The sequence below is a fragment of the Aplidium turbinatum genome, chromosome 11 (genome assembly GCF_918807975.1).
Source record: "Aplidium turbinatum chromosome 11, kaAplTurb1.1, whole genome shotgun sequence".
Taxonomy (NCBI): Eukaryota; Metazoa; Chordata; class Ascidiacea; order Aplousobranchia; family Polyclinidae; genus Aplidium; species Aplidium turbinatum.
In genome coordinates this window covers 5526473-5548631 of record NC_137482.1, presented here as the reverse complement: position 1 = coordinate 5548631, position 22159 = coordinate 5526473, and the positions used below count along the sequence as shown (strand labels likewise).

At 38.8% G+C, this 22159-nt stretch overlaps 2 protein-coding genes across 2 annotated transcripts in view; one reads left to right on the top strand and one right to left on the bottom strand.

Annotated features, from left to right (window-relative positions):
* The window catches only part of LOC145779878 (coronin-7-like), a 55103-nt gene extending 40561 nt beyond the window's left edge, over window positions 1-14542 (top strand). Inside the window, exons 8-23 of the mRNA XM_082591548.1 lie at window positions 1792-1846; window positions 2417-2474; window positions 3393-3538; window positions 4567-4662; window positions 5488-5746; window positions 5985-6163; window positions 6886-7078; window positions 7497-7609; window positions 8929-9063; window positions 9661-9746; window positions 10078-10219; window positions 10661-10867; window positions 11282-11417; window positions 11979-12070; window positions 12370-12453; window positions 12548-14542. Of these exons, the coding sequence (XP_082447674.1) occupies window positions 1792-1846; window positions 2417-2474; window positions 3393-3538; window positions 4567-4662; window positions 5488-5746; window positions 5985-6163; window positions 6886-7078; window positions 7497-7609; window positions 8929-9063; window positions 9661-9746; window positions 10078-10219; window positions 10661-10867; window positions 11282-11417; window positions 11979-12070; window positions 12370-12453; window positions 12548-12556 (1990 nt within the window). The 3' untranslated portion in view covers window positions 12557-14542. The remainder of the gene's footprint in view (window positions 1-1791; window positions 1847-2416; window positions 2475-3392; window positions 3539-4566; window positions 4663-5487; window positions 5747-5984; window positions 6164-6885; window positions 7079-7496; window positions 7610-8928; window positions 9064-9660; window positions 9747-10077; window positions 10220-10660; window positions 10868-11281; window positions 11418-11978; window positions 12071-12369; window positions 12454-12547) is intronic.
* A 404-nt stretch (window positions 14543-14946) lies between these two features.
* Window positions 14947-20927, bottom strand: LOC145779879 (putative protein phosphatase 2C T23F11.1). Its single transcript, XM_082591549.1, has 6 exons — window positions 20689-20927; window positions 20246-20395; window positions 19901-20040; window positions 17834-18059; window positions 17385-17530; window positions 14947-16941 (listed from the first exon to the last, which is right to left on the bottom strand). The coding sequence occupies exons 1-6, from the start codon at window positions 20789-20791 to the stop codon at window positions 16723-16725; spliced, it is 984 nt and encodes a 327-aa protein (XP_082447675.1). The 5' UTR covers window positions 20792-20927; the 3' UTR covers window positions 14947-16722.
* Window positions 20928-22159: the final 1232 nt, after the last annotated feature.

Genomic DNA, 22159 nt, shown 5'->3' with positions numbered 1-22159 from the left:
TGCTGATCTTATTTCATGGCTCATCCAGATTGAACTTTTGGTGTTTTGCTTTTCACCACACAAAATTTTATTTTACCGCACTGTGACGTCCACTATGGTTGGTTCAATGTAAAGAAAAATACTTTTGTTTTGCTGAAATAGTCGACCTCCCACCCAGATAGATCTCACAAGTAAAACTGAATTTTAATCGACATCACATCAGTAGTTGATGTCTGTTGGCTAATGGAGATTTTGTTTGCACGAAAGCAATCGTTCTTTCTTACTGAAAGGTTTACTGCTGCCGGCACCGACTTTGTAGCTATTTGGCAAAACTATTTGTTGTTTTGCAATGTTATCAAAACATCGGTTTTCCATTGAAAGGTAAAATTAGACGAATATTGGCAACAAGTACACAGGAGTCCTACAGATAGAATACTTTATAGTAGACGGGAGTTGTGACAGCCTCAAACTCAGCATCCAGTATTTGGCTAATCAATGGCAGGATTGACTGAAATAACTCATACGATAACGGCAAAACTTCGGCACAGATGCTCGTTGTAGCACACATCGTCTCCATCAGTTCTTTCAAAATGCTTGATGGCGACACCTGACGACAGCTTTATAAATTTTAGACATTTGTTTTAGAATTTAGATCACAACTGGCTTTCGCTTGGGATATTTAAAGAATGATAATGATATTTAAAGAATGATGGCCGATCTGCGCTTTGCTGACGATGTGATTTCTTTGTACATTGATCCAATCATTATAGCAGTTAATGCATCACATTGCATTTTATAATGACATAGCCTACTGTGTAGTTCAATATAAATGCTTATGTTGAAATGCAAATGGCGACATGTTATTCAAGCGTTGAAACTTTTCTGTTTATATTTTACAATTACTTATGGTAGCTTGGTAATAAGCTACTAGTTCCAAAATATAGGTATGTCTTCCATGTAAAAACTGAATACTGAAAAGTTTGGGTGCTCATCAGGACAGTTATATCGTTTCTAGCACTAGTTGCAACGTTTATCTGATGGGAGCGAAAGTAAAAGCAAGGACCAACAAGTTGACACAACTATTGAACAATATCAGCAGTGCAACTGTGCATTCATGCAGTGCGATAGAGTGGTGCCACTAACACTATGTCTGCTGCAGGGCCAGTGCAGTTACTGATGCAGTGTTTTTAACCAAAAGTTAACCATGGAAACTTAAGTGTCAACATAAATGAGCTTAGTTTTATATGCTTTGAAACCTTTCCATTCGGCTATCGAAGATGATGTTTCCATAGGTAGGTTCAACCACCACTGCGCGCTCCCTGCTTCTCAATAATTTTGCTTGTCGGTCTTCTCACCAATGGTTGTTTAACTTAAAATTGGTCTCAACAGTATTCTCAGAAACGAATCAGCAATTTCGTACTAAAAGCGTTCACGCGTCGCCGACTCCATTAGGTTTATTTACCCGAAAGTTTTCTGCACAAACAAGAACATTGCGGCAATATAGCTTTTCTAATCGCTCACGACAAGCAAAAATGCCATTAACGTGTTTGCTTGTATCACTTGTAAGTTCGGATTGTATGCTTGTGGCTGCTGTATGGGTTGTATTTATACCTTTTGCGAGTTCACTTGTGAATATATATTGCCCATACTTTTTGTGTTTTTTATGTTTGTTGTTATTCAGTGCTGTATTGGTGAAGCGTCATAAGAAAGATTTCAAGCGCTTAATTTTGAAAAACAATAACTGTCCACTTGTCCAGTCCACCACTGATACATAAAGTCTGTACATTCTAACTAAAGTTAAAATATTTGCAGGGTCCTTATGCCTTTCTATGATCCAGACACCAATCTATTATTTGTCGCTGGAAAAGTAAGTTTTTGTAAATTATTTTCTCAATTCCGTACCTATTTTTCTTCTGCTCAACTGGCTTTGTTGTTACCAGCTACAAAATTCGTGCATTTACGTTAATTTAGCGTCTCGAAACGTTGCCACAAACAAACATTTGCTTACTGTTTTAAAAAAAAAATTTGTTCGAGAAGCTGTTTACGCTTTTATGTTTACGCCATATTATATCACAATAACGTTCTTCGAAAGTCTTTGTGATGAAGCTCAATTTAAGCTTTTGTGTACTTAAGTACAGTATATTGCAACCTTTGCTAGATCTTGATCAATCTGATCGACGCCAAAATGACAAATGCGCTGATTTATAATCCTTGATGATGCTAACGTCAGTCTTCTTATTCTGTGTTGTTCTGATTTGAGAAAAGGAAATAATCTTCAAAAATATCTTTCTTCCTACTTCTACAACGTTAAGTTACGTTACAATGATGCAAAAGTTGTCAAATTTATTCACTTCGAGAAATGTCAGTCTCCTATCTCTTGTTGTTTCTGTGTGGCATCTCTTGTCATTAGTTCGCTAACCAGATCTCGTTGATCCAGGGCGATTCTTCGCTGGCAATTCTCGAGGTTACAGACCGGACGCAGTGCATCTCTCAAGGTAATTAGATCGATCATCTTAAATGTTGTCATCCCGTTGGAAAAGCAAGTTTTCCCATTTGTCTTCACTTGAACTCCGAGAGTTATGTTTCAATCACTTTTCTAATTTGACTTCGGTTTCATAACGTTTTGTGCTTTCCAGCAATACGTTCTATATTTATCGAACTCTCATTATTATTGCAATAGCCTACCCTAGTAATTTGTGCGACAACCGAGATATCAAACACGCCTAGCCAACAATCAGTCGGATGATGTTGAATCAATGTAAAAAAGCGGTTGATTTACTGTCTAGGTTTAGGTCGTAATGTTTTGCCACTGACCTAAGTGGCTATTTTGAGTCCCCGTATATCGAGCATTGGAAAACATTTCGTTTTGGTTAAGGAACTATTGCTATGGGCTAACAATTTGATGAACTGAGGACGCGTTTCAAAAAGTGACGCTTTTTCAGCTCTTTCTGACTGTAAGTGCATATTTTGCTCAGGAAATTTTAGCAGATTTGAAAACAAATTGAATTTTTAGGATGATTGACAGCCTTCAAATTGTTGGTCTTTGGAATAGTTTTCTGTCGATTCCATGATCAGGCAATGGTCCCGTGTTAAGTATATTTGGTATTTTTCCGAAGCTTCATGTCATTCATCCACTTTGATTTTCTTTTTATAGTTTTCCATTGAGTAACTGTCAGTGTGGTGTTAGTCATCAAGTTGAAAAATGTTTTGTTTTTAAACCGAACATTTCTTTCACTTTGGGATAAAAGAAAAATGAGTCTTGTTTTGTGGCGTCTGTCTACCTTTAAATCAAAACCCGCCCGGCCTATTACCTGTTAAAAAACGATGGCTCCATCTCAAAAAAATGGAGTCATTTAGTCATCTGTAGATATATAAGGTATTCATCATACAGTACTTAGTGATGTCATTTGCAGCCAGCCAAGTCATGATGCCAGATCAAACCAAAGGAATGGGAATGGTACCGAAGGTGTGCATGGATGTCATGTCCTGTGAGGTGGATAGACTAATGCAGCTCTGTGCCAGGCAGCTTGTTCCAATAAAGATAGAAGTTCCCAGACGTGTAAGTCTTCTCGGCAAGAAAATTCGCCAATTATTTATCATTTCAATGCTCTCAGACGGCAATAACATTATAAAAACGGCAAATATACAAGCTTGGTCAGCATTATATTCAGGGCTGTAGAGTCGGGCGAAAAATATACGACTCCGACTTCTCGGTTTATAACTTTCCGACTCCGGACACGCCAAAATTTCTCCGACTCCACAGCCCTGATTATATCACCCCACACGCTATTTTACAAAAAAAAAAAAAAACAAGGAATGAATTATTCTTATTTTGCATTCTCCTAAAACAAAACTGTTTGACCGAATCAAACATAACTTATTCTATGTTCATAATAATTGCATTGACACATCGGTCAATCCGAGCCGTCTACATTGTTCTGTTTCGATGATGAATACTTAAAAACGTAACACTCCGCGTCTCTAATATTCCTGAGAAATTTCTGAAAGCTGATGACCTTAAATTTCTCACATCACTATAACAGTTGCGTTGCACGCTTCGTGTGTAGTGATCCCCATTTTGTTTAAAACAAGCTATTTTATTTTCTCTTTCGAGTGACTATTAATATTTTTGAGTATTTTAACATTAAGTATTATTGAAATCGTAATCTGGTATTACAACCTCGTCTGACACTTGTATTCAATGGCAGACCACCCACTGAATGTTTTGCATTTGTTCTACAACGCGTGCCATTTTAAATTTTCGAATTATGCTTCAATACGACGGCCGACCGTAATTCACTTATTCCATGCTACCGAGCGTGACACCAAAGGCGTAATTGCGCCATCTTTTCATGTGGAAAATTAGCCTCTACTTAAAAATTATCCGTGATGCAGTAGTCTTGTAATTTCCCATCGTTGTTTAGACTTGCTTACCAGACACATTTTAGTGAGCTTTCCAGTTTTAACCTCATCATTCATCATATTTAGAAAGTCTCTTGCTTGTGCTGTGTTGAAAATACCTAAAACATTTCACGTGGTCACTGGTCAGTGGCTGCTATAGATGTTATTTTTGTGTTGTTTTTACAGTCTCACACAGATTTCGCTAATGAATTGTTTCCCGATACTTTCTCCGACGAAATCGTTCTGACAGCTCAAGAATGGTTTGACGGGAAAGAAGCCAAGGTGTGTTTTTTTTTGTAATAAACAAATATATGGGTAATTAGTTACATTATGATGCCCATCTTGGATTTTCTGGCCCGCTGGCTACAGGTAGTCTTTGAAAATAATGATGAAACCCAGAAGGTCGAAACAGAGACTATATCTGCAGGTATTGTTCTTCAAAACTCACACTTCCTAGAACAAGCATGGTTGATGTAATCAGCTTTTGATCGCTTCGATGAGTGACGCTGTTGTCTGGTTTAATCACTTTGGTATCTCAGCCATTACGAGAAGACATACAATTTTTCAAAGATTTTCCACTGGATTCTGTAGTAGGTTATACGCCGGAGAGCTACCAAAGGAAACAAATTAATTATGTGTATTGTTTTTCTCATGTGGTAGGCTGAGCTTTAGTCGCTGTATCCCAGCCAACAAATCAGTCGTTTTTTTTTACATTTATTAACGTCTTAGTCTGTAGTCTACGGATCCCTTAGTTATGGATTCTTGAATGAATTGATTTTATAAAACTTACAAAGTATACAATTAAGAAATTCATGTAAAAATGATTTGTAACATTTTCATTAAAGATAACTCTCGAAATTTTTGGGTGTCTGCAGCCTAAGTGGCTCTTTGAGACACTTGTGCAACCCTAAGAAGGTCGGCAACCACTGCGCAATGGTAAAGCATGCGTCATCCCATATAAACTTCATGTCATGCTTGGCACAATTGGTGCTCTAGTTAAAAGTCATATGGGAAACCGTTATTTACCCTGGAGGGAGATTTGTTATTTAAAACTTGTTTATACAAAGCTCGGGCAACGTAGTTTAGAATCTGCTTTGTGTTTTTTAGAGGTTGAAATCCAGTTTGAATCCAACGAAAAGAAAACCATTGCAAACCAAAACTACAAGCGATGTCTCAAAGACAGAAGCCATCGGAAGAGACAGTAGTGTTAAAAATGAAACCCAACCCACTGCTAAAGCCCAAGTATCCCCTAATCCGATTTCAACACATAGAAAAGGCGATGAGCCTAAGCCCAACGCCGACAGTCCTCAACCGACAGCAGCCAATCGACCTCAACCGACAGCAGCCAAGGCGAAGCCATTTTCGGGTTGGTTTATTTTCTATATACTAATTGTTTTAGTTAATGTTATTGTCATATTAGTATTTTTCAACAGTTGAGAAACTGAGCATGAACCTCAAGAAAATGTTTAAATAATGCGCAAACCTTATACTGCGCATAAAGTATCCGAATAATATACGTTATCTAATGTTATCGCAATTAATCAAAACATACATATAACATAAAATTTAAGATTTAGCCTTTAACAGTTCAGATTTTACGTCAGGTGTAAGGCAGAGTAAGCTACGACATTGGACTGGGAAGGCTCTCCATCCTTCCACCCACATCACCAACGTTCCCCAGGCAAGCCGCTCGGTGTCTGGTGCTTGCGATGGGTTTCATGTCAACGAAAAGTACGCCGCTATCCCGCTATCGACATCTGGCGGACCGATCGTCGTTATTGAGGTACGAATTCTTGACCGCTTGGAACACTAAAACATTGAAGTAAACTTACATAACAACTGTGCGAGTGGTAGGCGCGCCAGTCTACCACTCTATGGTTTTTAGTTCGAAGCCCACCATGGACACCTGGCTGCACCTTGGTAAGCCAATCAATGACATGTTTCAAAGTCTCTTGACAATCCCTCATCCGTTTCTATTGCTCTTTTCCTGTCGTAACCCTCAACTCAGGGCAGGATGTGGTCAAACGTCTGCGTCAATGGTTCAAACTCCTTCTAGTAAGCGAAACGATCGGTATTAAGCTTCAGAAAAGGCTTTTTCGTCATTCCAACATTCGATGTACAAACAATCAATTGTTTGTTACAAGCTACTTTTTTAAAGTAGTTTGGACCGGTTTGTACTGGTTTTCATCATGATTTATTGCGTTGGATTACTGATTGTCTGCAAACTGAAGCGTTGTATTGGTTGACGAATATGACTATAATAGTTCGTCGGCTGCATTGCCGAGTTATGAAACCCCTGGAACGATACTCGAAAGGGCGCCGGTTCGACACCGCTCAAGAGCATGTGGCTGTGTCTTTGGCAGGACACTTAAAGGCATGCCTGAAGGTGGACACGAAGATTGGCTTCCTTGCCTTTCCGTTCACGTAATCTAAATCTTCAACCACCTGGCGTGAGCCTCGATACGACCATAATGCTTTCTAGCTTGCAACTTCGTTACATTGCAGCTTGGAAAGGTTGGCCGCTTGGCAAACAATCCGCCGAGTTTCCAAAACAAATCCGCGATCACAGATTTCAAGTGGAATCCCTTCAATAGCCAACAGCTGGCAGTCGCCCTCGAAACGGGAGCAGTCAATATTTGGACTGTTCCTAAATCTGGCTTAAAAGAAAACGAAACCGAACCTGATATTGTATTGGAAGGTAAGGGTAGGTTTTGGAGCGTAGGTGGCATGCTGTTGCATGACCCAGATAGCAAAAACCGTTTTTACAACGATTCAACGTCTGGCGTAAAAAACGGTTGATTTGTTGGCTGGGTAGGATGCTTGCTTTTTTCCCTGACAGCACAACAGTCGTTTTTTACATTGATTTTAGCGTCTGCAGGCTGTGAATGTAAAAAACGATTGATTGGTCATCTGGTTATAGCTTCTGCATGATCATCGATCAGCATCTTTCGTGGAAAGAATACTAATATCATCTTCCTGGTCAGAAGAAGTTTTTTCTATACATCGTTGCCTGCCGTAGAATCGATGTAATAAGAAATTCTTTTGTTGTCACTTGTACTTCACAACGACATCTGTTTGAACAGGTCCAACTTCAACGTTTGATCATTTCATTTCAGGTCATTATTCTAAGGTTGTCTGCATCCAATTTCACCCTCTTGTGCCTGACGTGCTTGCATCGGCATCTTTTGATATGAAAGTCATCGTTTGGGACATCAAAGGCAATGAAATGGTAATATTTAACATGTAAATAATTAAAGGAGACTGTTCACTAACGGTTAACCGTTTAATCCAAAAACATAATGCGACACTTTCTTCTATTGTAAAAATAAGCTAAACTATGATAGAGAGTTTCAAGGGCTAATTCACATTCCATTCGATCGGGTAAGGGAACGTTAAAATATTACGTAACTCCTTCGAGGGGAAGGGGGGGGTCATGCAAAGCGTTACGTTAGCGTCACATCGGGGGGGAAGGGTTCAAGCAAAACGTTACTTACGTAACGCTTTCGAGTACGGAATGGTAGTTTTTGTGCTGAATTCGTAGTGAAAAAGCGTTACATGGGGGAGGGGGGTCAAAAATTCAGAAAAAAAACGTTACATAATATTTGAACGTTCCCTAAGCTATTGCATTGCTCTCACCAACTTACAAAGCTACGCAACAGTGTTTTTCTGCCTTTGTATGTTGCGGAACACGTATTTGCATTTAAAAAAAACTTGCGCAACACGAAGCTAATATTGGAAAAATTTAAATTGTGCTGTTACCAAAATCACGGTGTTATTGATCATTATGTTTTTAAATGTGATACCTGGGTCTGTTTTGCTGTCGCTGTAAAATGAAAACTATTAGATTGCAAACAACCCAAACTTTCATGCAAGCAAAGTTGGTAATGTTACTAACCGCTACTCAGCCATCATAATTAATACTTCAATCTGAAATGACAAGTATATTGGCTTCACTGCAATATCTGAATTACGGTCTAAAACATTTTGTGAAAATCTAGTCAAGTACAGTACCTTCGTCTTCGTACAGTAGTACCCTAAACTCTGCTGAGTGCCAAACAGGAATAAGATTTAGTACTATTTTTAAAAGGGCTTTGGTATGACCCGGCAAGGTGTCGAACCCACGCGTACCAACTCGGACGCGGACACTCAACCCAATAGGCCACTGAGCAGGTGCCAAAGTGGTCGATGATGTTGTCAATTCAATTGCTCACTGTCAATTTGTTACGTCATAGAGCGTTTGCACGTCAGTTGCATGGTTATCTTATAAGAAATGCTAATAACTTGCATGTGTAATTGTGTATACTATGAATTATTATCCATAATCGACTGTTGTTTGTACTGCTCTATTACTTAGTTAACAGTTAATCAGCCTTGCCATAAAAATTGTTCGATTTCAAGTCGAATACCGTTGCTTGACAATTCTGCTTGCTGATGTAGTGGACACTCAGCTGTGCTGACAACTATGCCAACCTTGGCTGCAGCGGGTGCGGCAGTTAACAAGCATGGCGCCTTTGACAACTGCTGTCTACTTTTTTACTCTAATTTCAGTTATTCAAACTTACGGGACACGAAGAGGAGATTCTATCAATGGCTTGGAGTGAAAATGGCCAATACTTGGCTACTGTAGCGAAGGACAATAAAGTTCGAATCTACGACCCGAGGAAATCGACGTCTCCAATAAATGTATGATACATAAGTGCAGCAAGCATGTTGCATCTTATCAAAACTCATATGATTGAAAAAGTGTTGTTTGTTTTTAAAATAAGGACTCAGCAATACTTAATAAAACATAATCGTTTTGCGCTGCGATTGTTCATACAGTACAAACTATGATCAGTAACGAGTTTTATGAAATATATTCATGATTCAGCATAGCTCAAAACCTTGTAATTTCAAATGTTTAAACTTTTATTTATGGCATTAGCCAAACTAAAACAGTTTTTACTTAATTCCGCTTTTGTCGCGTCCAAAAGTAAAACTGCACTTGTTTCAGTGTAATTTTGAAGCAGCGTTTCCTCGCAAATTTTTTATGTTGTAGAAATATTGAAATGTGTTGCTCATGTTTCAAAGTTAACTGCGTGTACCAAAACTGCTGAAAGTAGCAAAAGTTGTTTAACGCTGAACCTAAAAGCAACTATGGTATATTCTATATACTAATTGAAACCGTGCAATAAGAACAATATGTTTACACTTTGTGTTGCTTGTTGGGAGAATTTTCAAAAGCAAAGGACAATAATTGTGACTGTTCTTCACTTGACATTTTAAGTCTTTCCATCACAGGAGGGTCCAGGTCCAAAAGGGAGCCGTGGAGCGCGAATAATTTGGGTGCTTGATGATAAAATGCTCTTCGTATCTGGTTTTAGAACGTAAGTTTGTTAATTGTAATAATACTGGAGGCGACCGTTCATTTTCCGTTGGGAATAACTCAACTCTCAGGATTAAGTTTTCATACACGGTACGCAAAACTAATGATAACTTTGCCAAATTGCTCTCAACAAGTTTTCTGTCGTTGTATTTCAATGCATTCGATTTCAGCTTTTTGTAAAGAAAGCACGTTGTAACCGTCTCACATTTTCACTCTAGTTTTATCGACCGTATGGTTTCAACAGAAAGTGAAACTTTACCGTCAACTTGAGCCTTAATTCTCAGAGTAGACAGTTCGGATGATTTATTTCCATACGTGCACATTTTTTTCAGAAATGGTATTCGTACTGCTTCGGTGTACGAAGTCCAAGATCTGAAAAATGGCGCCAAAGTGATAGAAGATCTCGATAATTCTCCTGCCACTCTAGCGCCATTCTACGACCGCGACACCAACACAGTGCTGGCCACTGGGAAGGTGAGCACTGACTCCGAATGTTTCTCGGTTTCTTTTTGACTCAAACTGTAGTAGCTTCCCACCACGACTTGACTAAGGGTTGTACTGTGGGGTAGTCTACAAAGTGGCGGTGCATGTCCAGACGAAAGTAATCATCACTTTTTTTTTAAAAGTGCTTTCTAAAATCATTAACTTAATGTAGGGATGTGCAACTTGCCGGCCAAATGCGACCCGCGAAACGAGAATGTGTGGTCCAGGGCAGGCTTTAATTTCTGCTCTGCACCTTCGAAAGGAAACATACGTTAGTCAATGAGAAATGGAAGCTTTGCCCGCGATCTGACCCGGATACGCTATTTGGCCCGACAGTATGAAAGGTTGGACAGATGCACACCCCTGACGTAATGTATGCAGCTGCGGGTGCAATGTCACAAGACTACTGCAATACAACGTTGTATTCCTCAGGGTGACACCACAATGTTATCGTATGAAATCTCCTCGGAAGAGCCCTACTTATTCCCTCTTGCCACTTTCAAGTCCGATCGAGCCCACGTAGGTTTCAGCTTTCTACCGAAAACAACATGCGACGCGAAGAAAGTGGAATTCGCTCGAGCGTGGCGCCTTTCTAACAACTCGATGGAACCCATTTCGTTTCAAGTGCCCAGGGTAAAGGTATGTTTATTGTTCCTGACAAAATTGTTCCTCTTTACATTGACTCAATAAAAAAAGATACAGTTTTGCTTCAGCTTTGGGATAGGCTACTGAAAAGTTTGATTGTTATGATTAATGCTAATGCATCTGATTAATGCGAATGTAAAAGCAGAAGCATACGCTATGTTTTATTGGTATAGCCTGCTGACGTTCACGCACCACGACAATGCGCATCCTCAAAGCGCGTAAAATACAAATAAAATTTACCAAGTTGTAGGCTACCGTATATTGTTTTGCGGTTGAAGGCAAGAGAAAAAAAGTAAAACATACATTATTTCAAATAGTGACCAAGAAATATTCGAGCGATCACTTTTTCCGTTGGATAATTTTGTTAAGTTAGTGTTCTTCTTTTAATACACATTACCCGACGTATAGATGGAATACTTTCAAGACGACCTCTTTCCTGACACCCGTCGCCCCAATAGTGGCACTATGACCGTGGAAGAGTGGTTGGAAGGAGCCAACAAGTTACCACCTTTGGTCAGCATGAGGCCGCCTGATATGAAACCACGTGAGTTGGAAAATGATGTCATAATCATCATCCATGCATCAATAAGCTATAATTACGACGGGTCATAGTCGGCATCTGTGGTTTTTTGTTTGTCGTATCCAGGCTTACACCTGGTGGTTGAAGATTTAGATTAAGTGAACGGGAAGGCAAGGAAGCCAATCTTCGTGTCCACCTTCAGGCATGCCTTTAAGTGTCATGCCAAAGACACAGCCACATGCTCTTGAGCGGTGTCGAACCGGCGCCCTTTCCAGTGGTGATTAAGCTTTACAGAAGAAAAAATGGGGAAAGCTGCGTCCCAGTTTTGTTTACACCAACTGACAGTAAAGAATAGTGTATCTATCAAATTTACATTTTAAGAAACTAAATGATGCCTGGGAACAACTGACTGAATGACCAAAGTGTCTTTCGCTGCTCCTGGCTAATCAGATCCAATTCTTCAGCACTGAGCGTTTCTCTATATAAGCTTATTATGTACCGGTAGTCTAGTTCCATTATAGAATCTGATTGGCATATGAAGTTATTTCTCTATCTCTCCTACATTAATTTATTATGATGTTGCAGTGAGTGAAGCACCAAAGGAAGCTCCTAAAGAACGAAAATATGAATCTTACAACGCGGATACTTACAAGACCGACCAAGAGAAGCGGGATGAGGTGAGCCACTGATCTTAAACGTAGCGGTCTGATGAGCTATTTGGTGCTCCAAGCGAATCGTTGACCAATACTTTACACTATCAACATCACTTCTTGATTAGCTCTTGAGTGTCAAACCCAACGTTGGCACTAAACTGACAAGTAACCTACTATGTGCTTGCGCTGTGATGCGTCAAAGGCAGTTGCATTTTGACCCCCTCCCCCCCACCCCCCTATCGTTGGAATATCTAGTCACTAGATACAAATAAAACACTAGAGAACACTAGATTCGAGTGTTTAACAAGCTCGCCTCTCCACAGCTGCTTGCGGCCATGTCAACAAAGTTGGATCTAGATAAGCAGCTGGAGCAAGACACAATGGATGGTGTTGATGAGGACGAGTGGGTAAGTTAGATATTGGTGCACTACATCATTCATTCCTTTGAACACAAATTGCTAATAGACAAGTTTTCTAACACATTCTCTTGTATCTTTTCAGAGCGATTAGATCAACGATTTGTGAGATTACTTGCCAACATTCTTCGAAATACTACATACCAATTGTTCATAATAGTTGTTGTTAGTCCAATTAAATCTTCATTTACGTTCCAAAACGTTTGATTGCAATGCTGGGAAGCCGAAGCGATTATGCTCCAGCAAATGTTTTAAAATTGTAACTCGGCTCCCAACCCAAGGTTGGTCAAAATAAACTTTCTGAAGATGCGGTAGTTCTAAAATGCTGCATGTAGAGGGTGTAAAAGCACAACCAACCCAGCATTGCTTACCATGACGTGTTTGAACTAACCCTGTTTCGATTTCCAAGTTTCTGTTTTGCCCAATCCTATTGAAAGTACCGTACGTGCACTCGATTTGTTCATCATGAATGTCCTGTTTACAAATGTGCAATTTTTTAACTCATACCCAAGCAGCAAAATCCGTCATTTATACATTGATTCAACGTCTGCAGACGTTAAATAAATACAAAAATTACGGATTTTGCTGTCTGGGACACTCAATTGTAATTGACATTCAGTCGTGACGACTGACTAGGGGAGACCGGGAAAGGTTGTTACAATTTTCAGTAAATCTAAGATTTCTCTTTCAATATTTGCACAAAGTTGCTGAAAATTTTATGTAATCTTGCCACTTCACCAGTTGTTATAAATACAACAAAATTTAACAAAGTTATGTTTACAGGAAAATATTTGCATTAATATATCAATGAGTCAGTTGATATATACTGGGGTGACTTGTTACACAGATGGGGTGAAATGTTACAATTTCAAATAGCCTGTTCTATTAACTAATTTTTCTTACTAAAATACCTAAAACTGATGGAATACGTTGACACAGCATTCTTGAATTTATTGAACATCCAAATTTAATAGAAAAAAATCATGAACGAACAAATAACATCATTATTGACAATGCATTGTCACCAGGATTGCAAACACATGATCTCCATTCAACCATTCATGGTATTTGGCCTCAATAAGGCACCCTTTATTAGTTTTTGGCATGTTTAGGCACAGATACAGCAACAACAGATATTAGTAGAACTTAAAAATGTAATCAACTATTCTATATGATACAAAATTTTTTATTTGAGTACGGTACCAAATTAAGTACTTTTTCCAGTTGGGATGAGCAAGCATTACACTGTGTAACAAACTCACCCCAATAGTAGTTGGCTGAATAAGATTAACATATGTCAAACATGTGACACTCAGCTTTAAAATATTTATAATGAACCAAAGGTATTGCACTTCAAGTCTGATTTAACTTTGAAGCCAGTTAAGTATCACTCATAGTTTTGTAGCAATAACATTTTCTTTGACAAAGCAAAAATTTACTTTTTATACCCTAAAAAGTTTTTTATCAATAATTTTCTACTACAGCCTTCAAAATGGCTGAAGCTTCGTTTGCACATGGAAACTAGAGAGGCAGCGAACCCAAAATTTTTATCCGCACACCGCACCGCAACTGAATCACCTATCCGCACACCGCAATTCATCTGGAACTTTGACACTGCACCGCAAATTACAAAATTTTCAAAAAATGTTTTACGCGTTATTTTTTAGAAAGTCAATTGTGGCAAAAAGCACCCAGGGCATATAACTGGTACCGGTACAGTTGTGCACTATAATGACTAGGCTAACCAGATCATATTCTCTTACCAGCAATGCATCTAAGTTCTACGACATCATGCTTTTTCAAATAGAATGTTCCTGGATCCAGTATCAGGACTTTTGAACAGTTTTTGTAAGCAATAATGCAATTTTAACGTCAGTGGCCGTATGAACTACACAGACAGACAAGATGTCAAGAGTAAAACTTATAGCCTGAACTCAGTGGGCTAACTGTTACAGTAACTAATGCGGTAGTTGCGCTAGGCCTATAGCCTGGTAACTGAGCTTATCAGCTTGGGGTTTCCAAAAAAAAAAAACTGATCTGTGTTTCCAATTTAAAGTTTCATAACTGATTTTCTTGAAAAGTTGAAAGTTTACGAAAGTTTAATTTCTTGAAAGTTTACGCGGCAAGCATCACTAATGGAAACTAAAAACCTGACAAAAAAAATTAATTCCAGCGGTTGATGTGAACTAATTTAAAAGTTGAAAGGACTGTAACAAATCTCCCCGGTCTCCCCTACCTTGATTCTTGTTGCATTCCGCGAGAGAATGTTCAACAAGTTGATCTTTTCCTGGAGTGTGGAAGACCACATTGTTGTGCGGTTGGCATGGACACGACTGACCGTATCGCATCGTAACCTTAATGACTCCAACAAATCCAGCCTAAGATCGCCTACAACAGGTGACGAAATGGAACAAAGTAAAAATATAGAAGTCCTGCCTTAATCTGATCTGTCGTCTTAATCGAAGTGTCATTTTTATTAACAAGTTTAAGGAGGTGTGCCACCCCCCATGCGTACTGCATTTACTCGATTGTAAACCAGCCCCGTGATGAAACATTTAATGTCAGTATTTGGAAACCACACATGTTATGCATTTCAAAGTACAATAAGCCTACTCTAGATTTCAAGTGTGCACATAATTCTGCCTGTAATATTCTTAAATATAAGATTACAGTTTTGTTAACATTGGCAACCGTACCGATCTTTATTGCAGTTTTAACGCCGCGGTTTACAATCCAGTAAATGTGATACGTGAATAAGTAGGCTATCGCCTTATACCCACTGTCAGTGTGCCATGCAGTATGTTCATTATTCAGTCAATTACACGCATACTTATATCGGAATATGGTGTTGATTTCTGGCTGAATAGATCACAATACTCTTACATAAAATATATTTGTCCAAGCACCAATGACTACTGCAGGTGACGATTGTAAGCTCTACCACAGCAAAGATGAGCTGCAAGCAGATATAGTCAACAACACCTCCAAAAACCATGTATGCAACGTATATGAAAGCAAGTGTACATTCACCACTGCTGGGATTCGTAATAACGGAATGTTCAACTTGTCTGCGGTAGCTGTCAAGAGCAGGGTGGCCAAACGCAGTAGTAATCAAATTGTAAATTTACTTACATGGAAGTTCTAAACGCCACGGGCTGGCGCTTTAGCCCAATTCTGAATTGCGTCTGGCAACACTTTTTTTGTTGTACGGCACGCTTGGAAATCTTTGCAGCAATGTATAAAGTACAGTCATGTGCAGACACGAAAGGCATACGTAGTAAACAGTACTCAGTTGTACAGTACAAGCAAGGAACTATATGGCACATTGAATTAGAGAAGTCATTCGTGATTCCTTCAACCACAATGAGTAACCAACTCTGCCCCTCAAAAACAAAACATGGTATACAAACATACGCTTCATTCAAATTGAAGTAATTTTAGCACCTGTGACAAAAACGACTTACTCCAGTTGTGACATCGTTTCGAACAGAAAGATGGCTTGTGTATGAACTGGTATCCCAGACAGCAAAATCTGTCGTTTTTACGTTGAATCCATGTAAAAATGACGGATTTTTCTGCCTAGGACAAAGTGGTCAAATATAACCTGCAATACAGACTCAGTGGCTTCACAGTGCCTCAACCAAGGATTTTGGTCATACTAGAAACAACACAACTTACAGCAGCTAAGGGATTTCACTTTATGTAAGTGCCATTGTACTTTCTGCAGACGAAAATTTAATGCTACGCTAATAAAACGTAACTGAAGTCAAGCACCAATGCAACAAGCCTATTTGGGGTATTCCAAAAGCTGTTTTATAAATAATATCAAGCACCAGGTAAACTTGTCAAGGATTGAAGCACAATGTGCACGAGTTTTAAATCGATAAGCAATGCAACTGCAGTGAATCCACAAGTGAAAGTATAGTGCTAGGTGCTATGAAAAGCGTACAGTCAGTATTAATTTCCATAGCGAATCACGGAAGAAATTGAAGGATAAAATTATCCATACATTCGATTAGAAAACAGTTGTATAATACCGTGTAACCAAAACTGTACCTGTCAGTTAACAGTGGAGCGAACATTGTGCCAAAATAGCCATGTGGAGACGACTTGACAAGCAAATCCCACAGTTAACATATGTTATGTAGCACCAATACAACAACATTTGAAACTGTCAATGCAAATCAATTTTCTTACGAAAGATTCACTAACATATAATAGGATTGGAGTATAATTTAACAACGTGATGTGCCACACCTTTTATAGACAACTGATGCCGCCCCTGACATAATCAGGATAAGAGCTTATCAAACAGTTTGGAGGGATAGGGTCTCGTTTTGGGACAGCACACTTTCTGCACAATTCGTCGAAGGACCCATTTTCTTTGAAAGCGACCAGTACCACAGTCATGTTATCGCAACCCACGCCCCCAACGGCACACTCCGTAGCGAGACAGTGATTCATCAATTCCTCGCAAATCTGCATGAAAAAGTTTACTTCTTTTTACCAGTGATGATAAAAAGCTGAGTCCAAGCATCAGGGGGAGTGAGAAAATGAGGTTTCTCATTATATGGCCGGATGTCTGTTCCATTTTCTAGACAGCCGTTCCTTTGTCAACTATGCTAACCCAATTTCTTACAACCTGGGTAGAGTTTTTTTATCAACCCGGGAATTGAACCAGGATTGAATGATTGGAAAGCGGGCGCCTAATCCGCTACGCCATCCCACTGCAGTCAACGCGTGGTGAAACAACTGAATACTGAAAAGTTTGGGTGTTTATCAGGACAATATTCGTTTCTAGCACTAGTTGCAACGTTGATCTAATGAAAGTAAAAGCAAAGATAAACAGGTTGATTTATTGCTTCACTGACGTTCGCGCACCATGACAATGTGCATCCCGAAACGTGAAAATCATCACTCACCAAGTTTGGCTCCATTCTCTTGGCTAATCTTTCTCGAACGAACTCCACTACGTCCTGATTGCTCATGACGTCCCAAATCCCGTCGCAAGCGACCACAACGAACTCATGATCCTTGGTGACGTCTTTTACTATGACGTCAGGGTCGGCTAGAAACGTACATAGGTTCGAAATTGCTCAAAGGGTCTTGAAATTTGGGAAGACAACGATGTGCGAACTTGGCAATTTATTTAAAACTATCATGCTGCCCAACAAAAATTAATCAACACGCAAAATAGATTTACTCGTTTCAGTTAATTTGGTAGCTTTGGGCAGCAAATATGTAGATTGGAAAGACCTTCGGTCAAGCCGAAACGAGACAGTGAACCGAAACTGTACTAAATTGGCATTTGACTTCAGACAGAACACAGGCAATAAATAAAATTTATCCACCAAGTACTCAAATATTTCACCTGTGACAATTTGCTCTTCAGCAGAGAGAACTTCGTTTTTCTTGAAGACAAAATCCCCGAGCGCTCTCGATAGAGCAAGGTTACCATTGACACGGTTGTACTCGACAAAGCCACCCGCAGCATTTATTCTCTTCATTTCGCGCTCATGGTTCGGCTTATGGTCGAAGGAAAGAAGCTGGGCATGGCCGCGTACGCTCGCCACTGCGCGGGAGTCGCCAGCGTTTGCCTGGAAATCATTGCTGACATGTTATTATCTGTACTACAAGCATTGTACGATTAAACAAATTTAAAAAAGCATTTCGACTGCTCAGATGGTTCAAAATGGCCAAAAGAATAATTTTCGTTATTCATAAAGTTTGCTTTGAAACAAAGTGGCCAGTTAATTTTGACCATTATCGGCTTATTTTCTCAAGGTTTTATTACACCAGAGACAAACAGGTGTCGCACAATCTGCCAGCTTTAGCTCACACAGTAGGAAGATTCACTTTCAGCAGATGAAAATTTTGCCAATACCTATGCACAGTCGTCAGACTTGGTGGATAGAGTAACCTCAATACCATCGCTAGGCAAGGGTTCGACAATCAACGTCCAAATAGCAAGAATGAATACACCACGCACAAGATTGCAAAACAAGTGAACATAAAACGAACGTCACTCCGAAGGGGAACGGTTTGTCTAATGTTTAGGCGCAAACCATGAAGCTCAAGAGGCAATCCATCACATGCAAACGCACCACCGTCCACCACGACGCTTATATGAGTGGAAACAACAGAAAGTCACGTTACTCACGGACCACGGTGTTGTTGCAAGGTCGGGATTAATGTAGACCTACACATCATTGTTTTTTGTTGAAATCGCCCCCCTAAAGTTACGTGCTAGATCAAGGCCCCTGATGGAGAGTAACCTTACAAAATGCAGAGAGATGAGACAAAACATTGCAGCTACAACGACTCAAGTTACAAGTTGATCCGTACAACTATACGCAAGAAGCCAGTCATAAACCATGCAATCTCGCACAAGTAATACAAGACCCCACAATAAGCTAACAGGGATTACAATGAGTGAGAAAGAGACAATCCCACTGTCACAACAAATCATCAGCATAAAGAATACGGAGAACAAGTTTCAACAAAGTTTGAACAGACAGTAGAATTGTCTATCGCACTCAGTTGATTGTAAACAGAGTCATTGTGACTTGCTTAATTTGATATCCCACTGGCGATACTTGCCCAAACGTCGATATTCAGCAGCATCACCTCATTGGTTACTTTACGTTCGTATAACATCAAACAAAGTCGTATAAACACAAAAGTCGAATGTTTAGTTTGCCGATGACCACACAGAGCAAATGAACCGACTCAAACGCAAAAAGACTACTCATCAGTACAGATTGTACAAAGCCTTGTCATCTTTAAAAACAAATTGGTGCCCGAAAAGTAGGCCTATGTGATCTACATGCATGTGACAGTTGTGACACCAATGTAAATGAAGTCTACTTTTCGGGTTAACCTAAAACGCTATGTATTCTTTATATACTACTGTATTGCACTATATTTATACTTCTGTAGGTTACTTTCACGTGTAGATCACATGTTATACTGGCACCTACAATTTTTTACTATAAATTTATTCGTGCATACAAAACCCACATAGCGGTAAAACATACGTTTCATTTCTATTAACACAAAATGCGTCTGGGCTGGGCTCTAGAATATACACATACAGTCTTAAAGCTTAGGCCAAATTTCAAGAAAAAAATAATTTAAAATTTTAATGCGACATGTGGCTAAAAAACTGTGGGCACCTCTGTATTAAACAATAAAAATATGTAAAAAGTTGAGAAACTATTTAAGAAAAAGATATATATATATATACACATTACACATAAACAAGTTACAATTAAAAAAATTAAATTGAAAAAGTAAACGCTGACAAGGTAATGTCTTTTGTCAAAGCTGTGAGTCCATGAGGAGTCTTCTATACGGTACATTCTGCTTGGTTTCGTTGATAAAGATTCAACAAAGTAACATCACAGACTAGAATTGAATACGTAATGCAACCACTCACGCAATAAAGTTTATTTCCTTTGAGTATGACAGCAACAGCGGTGCAGCCTGAAGACTCGTCCTTCCCGACACTTTCTCTGCTCCAAGCCTCATCCACCGCCAAGAATCCTCCTTTGCAAGCCGTAACTAAGTCGCCTCGCCCTGAACGTACGGTATACGTTTAGAATTAGATGCTTTAGCACGTGTTTTTTTTAATAAAGCAAAATTCCTTAGCAGCTACTCACTATATCCTGATTTAATAGAGGTTGCCAACTCCAAACGCTCAATGAACATGCACATTTACTACACAATTTTATGCAAAATTTATGCAATTTTAACCCAAATTTATGCAAATTAACACACTTACTGTAAGCACTGTGATTAATTATAGCAGACTCCAATTCTTTTGATGCATATTGCGCAGCCCCTTGGCCTCCATGACCATCAAACACGGCAAAAAAATGACTGTCCTTTTCGTCATTAAAACATAGTTTGTGTATATGCTCGTCTTCCATGCCTTGGAGTGAAGAAATTAAGGAGTAAAATACCATGAAAATCTGTACCCCGCATGTACAAAGGGCTACAACTTAAAATAAACCGATGTGAATGTATAGTATAATATAGAACGACTTAGGCAAAAACGCTTTTTTACCTTTACATTCGACTATCACAGTTTTTAATTAAAAGTCAGATATCGTCCTTATACAACACATATAATATATGTTAGTTGTGAGTGACACATATTTATCCTGTTGTTTCAAATTCATACAATAAATCATTTATAGTATAAGTGCCATGTAAAAAGGATACTAATCCGCCATCCTTGCATGCACGAAGCACCAACTTTTAGCAAATGGTTTTCATCACTGGAGGATTCTTTTTTCGTAACTGGTTCCGACAATGTTTGACCCATTCCGAAATTGAATCCGCGTAGATGGGTTGGAATTATAAAATGGAGATGATGAAAAAATAATGCACGGATTGTGGAGTCTGCAGTTGAATCAAACTTCCTCAAAGAAGAAACACTTCGTGAGTTAGAGTGTTGAGAAGTTTTTACGTTTCTTGACGCTCGGGCTGAATAACCATATTTTTTAACTGCGCAAGAACCCTGTAGCTTTTTGTCAGCTTGTGACTTATGTAATTCTATTTTTGTCGAGCGCAATCCAGATATTAAAAGCTGATCTTCTAAAGTCTTTTTCGGTGACAGTGCTTTATGAATTGGAAAGGGAAGCTTGCTTTCCAGTAAGACCTTCCGACAAGTGTGGCCGACTCCTACACTTTGACTCTTTCTTTGTGTTGAATGATTTCGATTTTCTGAAGCAATAACACTGCGGCACTCTTTATCATACCTTCTACAATTACTTCTATTATCTGCAGCTGATGTAGAATGCATGGTGTCAAAATGCTTGCTCACAAACCAAGAGAACAAACTTCCAACTGGCGAAGACCCAGTCAAACAAGTTAATATATATAAGAATTTGTAAGAAAAACGACAGCAACGTTTTGAATGCAACAATTGTTATAAAATCATAGTTTCAAGTACCCAAGTGTCTTGAAAAAACATTCCTCCAACATTTAACACAACAATTAAGATGTCTTGCAAAAAAAGATATAGAAATAACCTTAGAAATGCCCACAAAACATTCTGACACAGCTCAATGATTGTGAAAACTACAAGACCAACCAGGGCCGCAAAAAAGCTTGTCAATACTGAATTTACAAAACAACAATAACAAAAACATTTGTTACATCACAGCCAGTACATGAGTGAAACAATAAAAAACCAGACAAGAGACCTCAGGTATCTCATTGATCATTATCCAATACAGCGAAGCCCATAAAGGCATCCACACCATTTCTATGAAAAATGAGCCAATTGCACATGTAAAGATTTAATAAATCAAAAGTTGTAACTTTTGTATGTAACTTGACTTTACATTTCCAACCAATGCTGTTCAATAAGATGCACGATTGTTCATATGCAAACTTGAAAGACGATATCTTACGAACAAAATATCAGCTTTGAAATAATTAAGATATTCATTCTATGACTTTGTAGATACTGTTATAGAACTTTTACCAACAGAGTTTCTTATATTTCCCATAAACTTTTGCAATTTTGAGGTTTGATCCAGTCAAGTTCAACATAAACTTATTTTTTATGTAAAAATAAGCAGATACGACTCCATGACTTTATACAATATTTGTACACCAAACAAAATCAGCCAAGTGGAAAACAATATTGGGTACTATGGACTAAAAACAATAAAAACTATTAATA

Excerpts from the sequence above, each read along its gene's own strand:
- LOC145779879 (XM_082591549.1), bottom strand. The coding sequence starts at position 20,791 with ATGGGTCAAACATTGTCGGAACCAGTTACGAAAAAAGAATCCTCCAGT. Across the intron at positions 20,041-20,245 it reads AATTAATCACAGTGCTTACA|GGCGAGGCGACTTAGTTACG; the intron begins GTAAGTGTGTTA and ends CCGTACGTTCAG. Across the intron at positions 16,942-17,384 it reads AGAGAATGGAGCCAAACTTG|ATTTGCGAGGAATTGATGAA; the intron begins GTGAGTGATGAT and ends TTTTTCATGCAG.